Source organism: Bidens hawaiensis, unplaced genomic scaffold (genome assembly GCF_021521415.1).
Source record: "Bidens hawaiensis isolate Kalapana, Puna unplaced genomic scaffold, B.hawaiensis_p1.1 tig00023813_1, whole genome shotgun sequence".
NCBI classification, from domain to species: domain Eukaryota; kingdom Viridiplantae; phylum Streptophyta; class Magnoliopsida; order Asterales; family Asteraceae; genus Bidens; species Bidens hawaiensis.
Window position 1 is genome coordinate 55,584 of NW_027493743.1, and position 11,215 is coordinate 66,798.

Here is an 11,215-nt window from a genome sequence, read left to right on the forward strand (position 1 = left end):
TCTATGTGGATGATCTTATTTATACAGGAAATGATGAAGTGATGTGTGAAAGTTTTAAAAGTTCCATGATGAAAGAATTTGAGATGACTGACTTGGGAAAGATGAAATACTTTCTAGGAGTTGAGATAACACAAAGCAATAATGGGATTGGAATGTGTCAAAAGAAATACGCAAAAGAGGTACTGGAAAGATTTAATATGTTGGAAACCAATAGTGTGAAGAATCCAATTGTACCAGGAGTTAAAGTGACTAAAGCAGGAGTAAGTGGAAAAGTTGATAGTACAGAATACAGAAGGCTAGTTGGTAGCCTCATGTATCTTACAGTGACAAGACCAGACCTAATGTATGGGGTTTGCTTTATTTCAAGGTTTATGAAAAATCCTAGAGAAGAACACATGCAACTAGCTAAAAGAATACTCAGGTACGTAAAAGGGACTTATGGTTTTGGACTGTTTTATGAAAAAGGAAATGGAAAGGAACTACAAGTGTTTACTGATAGTGACTATGCACAAGATACTGAAGATAGAAAGTGCACGTCTGGCTATGCATGCATTCTTAGTAATGCAACAATATGTTGGAGCTCAAAGAAACAAGACATAGTCACTCTCTCGTCAACCGAGGCAGAATATGTAGCTGCCACAATGTGTGCTTGTCATAGTGTGTGGTTAAAGGGATTCATGGAGGAGTTAATGGGTGAACCAGTTGGGCTGGTGGAAATAAAGTGTGACAATAGTTCAACAATAAAGCTTTCAAAGAATCCAGTCATGCACCGAAGAACGAAGCATATCGAGGTACGATTTCGTTATCTCAGGAAGTTGGTGAATCAAGGGAAAATAAAACTGGTTTTTGTGCCTTCAAGTGATCAAGTAGCAGACGTGATGACCAAGCTGGTGAAACTTGAAGTATTTGAAAGAATGAGGAAGCTTTTGGGAGTTCAAGAACTTGAAGAAGTAAACTGAAGTGTGAGCTCATCTTCAGTTTAAGGGAAGGATTTGTTATGGATCATTTAGTTTGGGTTAGTTGTTTGGATTTGATTTCAATAATGTGCTACAGCCCAAGTTAGAGTCTGCATGTTTTTCATGCACGTGTTTTGTGTTTACATTTGAATTGGTATTTGGTAGGGTTAGAGTCGGTCAATGTTGTCCTGGTTTGTAGGATAACGTTGCAAGTTGTTGAGTCTGTTGTGATATCCTTTTTATGTGTTCCTGTAAGGCTATATATAGCCACTATGTTTATTGAATAAGATCGTCAGAAAATTGAGTGAAATATCTTGATATACACTTGTGCATTACAAGAAATAGTTAGAAAACATGTGTATTCATTCATCGGCTTGGAAACAACAACAAATGGTTTTACAATACTAATAACATTTACAATTTGGACCCTTTTAAGGTCAAGTGTAATGGGTGAATTTGGAGGCGAAATGGGGCGACTTTGGGAGGGAACACCGTCACCCGGGGTAATATTGAGGCGATAAGGGGCGGGGGCGAGAGGCTCTCGTAGCCTAGAAGAAGAAAAAAATAATATAATATTTAATGTGTCATATATATATATATATATATTACTATTTGTAACCCCCTACACCATTACACCTTTAACACAAATTCTCACCTCTTGTTAACTGAACGCCATGTGTCGCAATTCGACCCAATTTGTAGCCCGTCCATTACACATAGTCTAACCCTTTCCTGGACGAACTCTTTGTGACCGTGACATGAACCCATCCAATCTGACCTATTTGTCAGTCTTATCTACAATGATAAAACAGAAACTTATAACTTATTTATTAATTTTTTTTATTTTTAATTTGAATAAGTGACAAATATAAAATGTTAAAATATTTTTTTTTACTCTCTTCATAAAAGGTGAACGGATTATTAATTTTTACATTCCTATTTCATCTCTTATCCAACCGAACATAAGCATGCCATATTAAAGAACTTAATTTATAATTCCTTAATTCCTACTAATTTTGTGAATTGAAAGCACCCAAAAGAGTATTCTATATACTTAGTAACATCTAGGTATAAGTTCTGTTGGCAACATCCATGATTGAATAATATTTGATGATTTGCTTCGACTATTAAGTTTATAACTTATAACAAAAGAAGCAATAGAACAAACATAAATAGTCAGGAAAGATTTGTATTCATTCATCAGCTAGGAAATAACAACAAACGGTTTCACAAGAGTTAAAAACATTTACAATTCGAACCCTCTTGTTCCACATATTGATACTCCTAACCTACATTACATTTCACAACTTCACACCAACCAAACCACTCTTCAATTCAACATAGCCCCCAACAGTTCATGTACATAACTTGTCGGATAGAATCATCGGACTGTGAAGTACTCTTCCTGTCTCCAACATTAACATTAGCCCGTGCATTGGAACAAAGTGGACGTAGATCACTAGGATCAACTCCATTAGAGGGTCCAAAAACCTTCTTACCATGTCTAAAAGAGTTGATGAGTGATCTAAGTTTGTAACCTTGGTCGGTATGCTCGTTAACAACGGCTACACCGGCGGCCATCCAAACACGGCTAGCAGAAGTCATTGTTTAGGTGGTTTGGTTAATGTTATGTTGTGTTATGGAGTTGTGGGTTGTGTTTGTAGATGAAAGTAAGTAATGGATATTTATGAAGTGGTCACATGTAACTCATAAGTCATAATTCATAAGTGAAGGTTTATGAGATTGCTGAGTCATTGTTTGTGACCAACAGGTTTCTTAGCATGCACATGAGGTTTCATGCATAGAGGACACCTAGAAGGCTAGAATACACGTACACAGATTTATTAATTATTATTTTTTTATTTTTCTAATACTTTTTTTACAAGTTGATAAGGGGCATCTGTCCTTTACTGGTATGGTAATAGAGTAAAAAAAAATGACGAGACTTTGATACGCACGTGGATTCACATGGACGTAGTTGATGGGATTGGGGAGTTTTGTTTTTCCACCATATTTTTATATTAACCTCCAATAGTCTGTTTTAAGGATTAATTATACAATGTAATGTAGGTGTTTTCTAACTTAAAAAGTGGGCGTAAAGAGTAAACGAATTACATTAGGCTTAACTGAATGTTGTTACTTTAAATTAGGGGGTGTGTATAAGTTGGTTTTGAGTCAAATCTATAATCATAACCCATATGCGGGTTAAAGAATAACCATAACTAAAACCGACACATTACAGCGGTTAGGGGTGTGCATGGGTCAGTTTGGGGCGATTTTGAGTTAAACCCATAACCATAACCGATATATTGATTAATGAATATTCAAAACCATAAACAATCCGTTATGGTTGTTTCTAGTTAATCGGTTTTAAAGGTTATAACGAGAGTACGAGACGGTTATGGGTTGGCAAGTCATAACCAAAACAATGTAATTACACCTAAAAGTTTGATACCGAATATTACAAAGAAAGACATGACATAGTCTAACAAGATATATGGTCAATAGTATAATACCTTATATTATAAAAAAAGTATTATATAATCCAACAATGAAATACAACTAATTCAATAACAATCGTTGAATCATAAACATTAAAAATGGTATTACCCGACCATATAATTGGTGGAAATTAGTCCCAAACATACCGTCAGTTAAATAAATGGGTCGGTTCGGTTATGATGGGTTTTAAATTATCTTTAACCAAAATCGACCCGCATGTAGTGGTTTTTGAAAAATCATTAAACCAACCCAACAGTAATATCGATTATCCATTAAAATCGGTTCGGCTATGTTGGATATTGTTTGGTTAACGACTATGGCGGTTATTTTGCTCACCCCTAACGGCGGTTTTGGTTAATCGGTTTTGTAGCTTATAGTGAGTTGGTTATGGGTCGTTGAACCTTAACCAAAACAATGTAATTAGGCCTAAAAGTTTGGTACAAATCATTACAAAAAGCGACATGACATAATCTAACAAAGTATATAATCTATAATATTTAATACCAAATATTCATATAAAAAACATTAACACAATAAAATTCAACTTAATTTGATAAAAAAGGTTGAACCAATAACATTAAAAATGATATAATCCAACATGTTTGGTGGATGTTAATCAAAAACATATTGTTGGTTAAATAAATGGGTCGGTTTGATTATAGTGATTTTGGAATTATCTTTAAACAGAACTGACCCGTATTTGACGGTTTTTAAAAATTCATTAAACCGACCCACCGGTTATGTCGATTATCAGTTAAAATCGGCTCGATTATGTAGGTTATGGTTCGACCTAACGATTACGGTGGTTAAGTTGCTCACCTAAAGTAGTTGTAATATTCCTTAAGTTATATTCCCCGGCCCATACATAGTCATGATGGATTTTCTCATACTTTTTGAGATGAAACCCATGCCCAGTTAACATGTCTCGTCTTTTGTTGTTGTTCATTTTGGAGTATGAGCGTTCTTATTTAATTAAAGCTTGATTAACTAAATCACTAAATGCTCATAATACCCTGAATTAGTAAATTAACAATGATATATTTATAAAAAAAAACATATACTTTTCTTTTTCAACCGCGAGTCAATCACTCAATGACCCTGCAAAGCTTGATGATACAACCAGACCACTTTCAACGGTGACTCAAAATGTCAAAAGACTCAAAATGGCATCAAACAACTTGTATTAGTTTTGATCTAATAGGTTGAAGAAGTAAATCATACATAATTACATGTACATATAATCAGATTCTTTGTATCTAACTAAAACTAGCATCTTCAATGTTTTGAACTTATCAGTTGGGACCCCAACAGCTCAAGTACATAACTTTTCTTAAAGACTCCTCGGATTGTTCTATGCTTCTGGTTGTAGCCATGGCTGCCTGAGAAGACAGCTTCTTAGTTTGAGAGAGTGAGCGGAGATTGGCCTTGGCATGGTGGTGGATGGTTCTGATGGTGTAGTTCCACCGTGCAAACCCTTGGTCTTTAAGTGCCTCCACCAGCCCCACGGTTCCAGCCACCATCCAAGCTCTGCTTGTTGAACTCATTGTATCTTGAAACTTGTGTTATAATATAAGTGGGGTTTGATTTTAATCAAAAGTGTTGTGACTTGTGAGTGATTGATGAATAATAACAAGGCTGGATTGGATATAAATAGATGTACAATATAACAGCACAAGAAAGTAAACAACTAAACAACACCAGGTTTTAGGAAACAAAACAGTGGGAAATGCCGGTGGTTTTATTTTATCATTTATGTTATTTGGTTTCTCAATAATGCTCCTAGACTTTAATACCATGTGACAACAATTTGGTTTCTCAATAATGCCCCTAGACTTTAATACCGTGTGACAACAATAACAATACGATAAAAGAAAAATGGACTACATATATATAGATTTAACACTTATAATAAAATAAGTTCTAAAGTCCGAGTTTAAGATTTAGCTCAATTTCAATTTCGAGCCGACCCCAGCTTGCTCTGTATAAAATTTCGTTTGAGCTTGTGCTAGCTTAGCATAGCTCGTTAACAATCTTTAAATGTTGTGTTCCTTACTGCGTTACGTGAGTACCCTCTAAATTCTAAAATGAGTTTATTTTTTAAACCTATATGAGTTTATATTTAGGTACAACTTATATTAACCTCTTTAAATGAGTTTATATTTTAAGGTACAATTTATATTTAGAAATAATAAATTAAGAATTTAAATAACTCTTTATGTTTAAAGGTTATTATTAATTTGTATAAGTTAATACTTTTTGTAGTTTCAACTATTAATAACAAAACTTGAATTAGAACTAATACAACATATAAGTACTTTATTAGCTATGTTTTTAAAAGTTCTTTTTTGGGAGGGATAAGCTTGTGAAGAAGGAAGCTTATCCCCGCCCCGACTGTCAGTTGTTAGCTCTCTCCATCTCTCCTAAACTTTCCCCGGGTTTCGGCCCGAGCTGTATGAGGCAGAAACTCGTCCCATGTACGGTTCGGGGGCCGAGCCACTTCCCAGCAGTAAGGGCGTGGTTTATGTTAACTAACATAAAGAAGATCTAGTTCATTCAACGATTGCCTTTGGGTTCTGAACTTCAAATATAAAGTAATTATCCGTACCATTTTTTAAAACATAGACGACATGTTGTAAAAATTCGTAAAAGCAAAATATGTACTTAATGAGAACACCAATATCGACTAAATCCACATAAACGCCTTAACGTCTCAAAACACCACGCCATGCTTGTTAAGGGGAGGATGATTTTTTTTGAAGTCCGTTAACACATTAGCACTCACCAATACCTAATTAAGTGGGGTCAATGCACCAACAAAACTTTTTTTCTTGACGTGACATTTTAATTAAAGATCTCTTGTTAGACCAACACTTAAATTTGGTTTGTTTTTAATGATTTATATCACCCTTTGATCAGACAAAAAAAATATATTTATTTCTTGAACGGTGAACTTGTGATCTTATTAGATTTTGTATGTATATCGAAGATGAAAATGAAAATTATCACACTCCAATAAAATAGTGAAATATTTTCTCGAACATGTCTTAGGTTAAATGTTATCTCACTGTAATATTGATAGCAAAACTTTAACTAACTTATTATCTTTTAAAACACTTCTTGTGATTTAACCACCCACCACCCCAGCTCTTGCCAGCCTTGTGGCTTGTTGCTTTGCTTTCACGCCCGGCCGGTGTTAAGGAGTTTTAAAAGACGTTGTTACTTGTTAGCAAGCCCATGTAAGGAGTGGTCTCATATGAAAGAAGAATCAAATCGCCAATAACAATTCTATTTCTGCCTATAAAATTCATGGGTCAGTTGCAAAGCATGGAATTTTAGGACTGATTTAGTATGTTACTAAGTTAAATGAAACCAATAACTTCTTTAGACAATAAATAATCTTTTATCTAAATCGGAATTCTCTTCATTTATGAAGATTGAACTTGTACATAATTCGTAATTACATGTACACATAACCATGTTTTAGTTATACATCGTTGGATTGTTTGAGTTATACTTCACTCTTAGTTTTTATTTCAACATACCACTTAAAATCCTTTAAACAATTTTTAAAAATTAGTATATATTAAAATAACTATATTAATTTTAATAGATTTTGTATTAATAACTCGTATAAGCATTAAGTTTTAGGGTTATATATTTAAATAACTATATTGATTTTACATCGTTGGGGTATTATTCATATTATATTATATTTTTATTTGTTGTTATAACATTAATTGTCATTTATAAAAATTAGCTTATATATTCTGTTGTTCATAAGGCCTACGGGCCTTTATAGTTTGGCTCGGCCGAGGTATTTAAATCCTTGGAGACGGCCCTGATAATATAATACAAAAGTGTTGTGAGTGATTGATGAAAAATAAGAAGACTGGAGGGGGGTATAAATAGATAGAATTTATCTATTTATCGTGTGCTTATAAGGCCATCTATAGGGACAAAAGGGACTACAAAAGGTTACAAAGAATTTATCGATCTATCGTTTAATTTTTGATAATTCTATATTTGTTTTTATCAATTTTAAATTAAATAGTTAACAATCAATAAAGCCAAATTGATAAAAGAATATCAACTTTACTCCTATGAATGAATAAATAAGATTCTCTCTTCAAAATAGTCCCTCTTATTTTCTTTTCTCCTATCCTATCAATCTTTGCAAGTTATCCTACAACTCGTATGACAAAACTAGATATGTATTTTTGATATTGATATAGACGACTAACTTAAGTGTCAGAGGATATTTTTGGTGCTTTGGACCCGTTGTCTTCTAACAAGTTCTTTATGTTTTACATCTTGGTTCCAAGCTCGAGATCCTTAGGTGTAGCTTGGCTTAACATCAAAGACCAACCCAGATCGGATGCAACATAAAAAGTAGACAATATCTTCGACAAAAGAGTATACAGTTTAATATGATGTTTGCTACGGAACATGTTGAAGAAAATCTTATTAGTTTTCTTGATCATAGCCTTCATAATGTTGTTGTCGAGTGTTCTTGTTGAAGTTCTAACGCATTCATCTATGATGGGTGACATAGTAGAATACATTTTATAAACTTCATTACCATTATTTGAAGTTTTGTACATTATTGTTATTATTTTTTTAACTAAGGCATAAATAGATTAAATAGTCAGTAAGAAGCTCAGAATTACTACAATAACAAGTCATAGGATCTATAACCAAACAAAGACAGGAATACAACATGAAAACAATATACAACAGTCTGACAACTAGTAATCAACACCCGTAGTTATTGAGAAGAAAATAATAGCCATGTGCTCTAGCTAATAAAGGTTTAATTTATCTATTACGAATCCATAATAGTAACTGAATTTTGACGTCTTCCACAATTTTTAATATAAGGATTGTGGCCTTTAAACACTACCACGTTGCAAGCAATCCGCAGAAAAATAAATAATTGGAAACCATAATATGTTCTTGTTTTCTTGGACAACCGGATATAGATTAGTAGAAGTTCCGCGCGCCACCGTCACAAAACCCCGTCATCAATGTTTGTTTACGGACGTAACCGCCGATGCCATCAATATTTTAAACCCTGTAACGGCCGTTCGCGTGATCGGCTACGAATCGTTTGAAGTTATTCACTAATCTTCTTCTTCTTCAAGATGGCGGTGTTGCGACGCTAATTGTTCAATGTCGCAACCTTTTAAGAAACCCATTTTCAGATTTTTCATCTAATTTTTACATGAAACCATGTCATATATTGCAAGGACCGACGGTGTGGTAGATAAAGGAAGAAGAGGGATGATGACGCCACCAAGTTAATAACATTTCAATAAAAGGAATTTTTTTCGAGCATTACATTTATTATTACAATTTATATTATATGGCAGAAGACATATATAATGACAAAGTTTTGATCATTTACCACGTTAACAATAAACTTTTTATTTAATTCTAAATTTTTTATAACGCATAGTATCATGGACAAATATATATAAAAAACAATCACACATCATTTAAATCATTTATTAATTTGCAAACCAAACAAAAGGGAGACAAATTAACCAGACATACTTTAATATTAGATTTTCTACTCAAATGTTAATTTTATTATACAGTTATAAATGTGTTAAAAACAATAATTACGCATGATAAATTTGATGTAAACCTAAGTAGCATAAAATAAAATGATATTTGTCACCACACAGAACAATTACACAAACCTAAGTAGCACAATAATTACACAAAAATAACACCGCCACAACGCGCGAAAAATAATGCTAGTTGAGTTTTATTTACAAAGAAATTATAAAGATACCAACCTTTACTAATCAACTTTCATTCTTAACATCCATATATCCTTAATATTTAAATTGGTGACTTTAAAAAATTATTTGTACATTTGTTTAATTACTTTATCAAAAATGACACTCAATATTAAGATATTATAAAGTTTTGAAATAAGATATTTCCCCAGCTTTTTGGGTCAAAACGTAGCCCCACGAATCTCCAGTAAGCTTGGTCTGAGGCACGCCAAAAAAAATGATCATTTTATTGAACGACGAAACTTTTGATCTTCTTTAGTATTGTCGCTTCACTTTGTTTGTATATCAAGCAGACAAAAATGTCTTGCTTCACTTACATCAAGGAGAGAAAAATACTGATTTATCTACCATCTGATTTGATTCATTCTCAATAACCATGAGATGATCGATCGATCTTTTGAGTTATCAAATCATGACGGTAAAATCATGGCCGTGTGATGGGAAACCTTCCCGCACGGTTCGGAGAGCAATGAATTAGAAAGAGAGCTTCACCACTACATCATTGCATGCAAAGGGAACGAGATGCAAGGGGAGCTCGCTCGATTCGCATATTGGTCCAACTCGTAAACTAAATAGAATAAAAATTTCCTGTTATGAGCATTATGAGTTCAAGCCCAACTATCATTTAAAACACCACAATGATCCACTCAAGTAGCCCATTAGTCAAAGCGCAACAAAGTTATGTGTTGTCTAATTTTCAATTGGATAATAGAATTATGTGTTGATTAGCTAGATTCCTATTCTAAGTTGTATTTCATATCAGATCACTTAATTTTCTCATGGAACTAAAGATCAATCAAATCATAAATAATAATCATTTCAATTTCAGAGCTGTTAAAAATTCTTTTCAACTTAGCATAGAATTTTAGGACTGATATTAGATTTAACATGTTTTAAGTGCAGGTTAAAAGACATGTACAACTCTATAGATAATAGTGTCTTCATTTAAATCTGAATTCTCTTCATTTATGCATAATCACATGTACACATAACCATGTCATGTTTCCTCTATATCTATCTACCTAATAACACCATGTTGATCAGTTGGGACCCCAACAGCTCAAGTACATAACTTTTCTTAAAGACTCCTCGGATTGTTCTATGCTTCTGGTTGTAGCCATGGCTGCCTGAGAAGACAGCTTCTTAGTTTGAGAGAGTGAGCGGAGATTGGCCTTGGCATGGTGGTGGATGGTTCTGATGGTGTAGTTCCACCGTGCAAACCCTTGGTCTTTAAGTGCCTCCACCAGCCCCACGGTTCCAGCCACCATCCAAGCTCTGCTTGTTGAACTCATGTTGTCTTGAAACTTTTAATCTAAGTGGGTTTGATAATTTGATTAAAAGGTGTTGTGAGTTGTGAGTGATTGATGAAAAATAAGATGAGTGGAAGGGGTATAAATAGATGGAATGTAACAGCACATGAAAGAAAGAAAGAAAGAAAGAAAGTAGATAATAACACCAGGTTTTTTGGGAACTAAACTGTGGGAAAGTGCCGATGGTTTTGAGGTAGTTAAATTCTCAATAATGCCCCTGGACATCATGACAAGAATCAATATATGACAAAAATAAATGGGAGTAAATTGCATTAAAATAGGCATTTGTTTCTCAAAATTAAATTACAAATTATTTATGAATCTCGTTTTGTATGTATTGTTTTTATTAACGGCTAAGACCACTCCGCGGAGCCAAGGAGCGTCCAAACAATTGGCGTCTTTGTGTGTGAATGTGGGTCCCCCCTCAACGGCTACATTATAACGTTAACTTAAAATATATATATAGAGGATGGTTCATGCGAGAAGTGCGAGAAGTTAATCTGGATCACTCATTTCATTTTTAATCTTACATAATTAAAAGTAAATGAAAAGAATATTAAAACAATATAATTATATTTTCTCTCCAATTAATATATAATTAAACCATACAAGTTACATTTTCAACTAATATAATTAATCTAAT

At 33.5% G+C, this 11,215-nt stretch overlaps 2 protein-coding genes across 2 annotated transcripts; both read right to left on the minus strand.

The window, feature by feature from the left end:
* Nucleotides 1-4,716: 4,716 nt before the first annotated feature.
* On the minus strand, nucleotides 4,717-5,209 carry LOC143568130 (uncharacterized). The gene has a single exon (XM_077054360.1). The coding sequence runs from the start codon at nucleotides 5,000-5,002 to the stop codon at nucleotides 4,751-4,753; it is 252 nt and encodes an 83-aa protein (XP_076910475.1). The 5' UTR covers nucleotides 5,003-5,209; the 3' UTR covers nucleotides 4,717-4,750.
* Nucleotides 5,210-10,271: 5,062 nt separating this feature from the next.
* LOC143568131 (uncharacterized) lies at nucleotides 10,272-10,672 on the minus strand. Its single transcript, XM_077054362.1, has one exon. It carries the CDS (start codon nucleotides 10,552-10,554, stop codon nucleotides 10,303-10,305), a length of 252 nt encoding a protein of 83 aa, XP_076910477.1. The 5' UTR covers nucleotides 10,555-10,672; the 3' UTR covers nucleotides 10,272-10,302.
* Nucleotides 10,673-11,215: the final 543 nt, after the last annotated feature.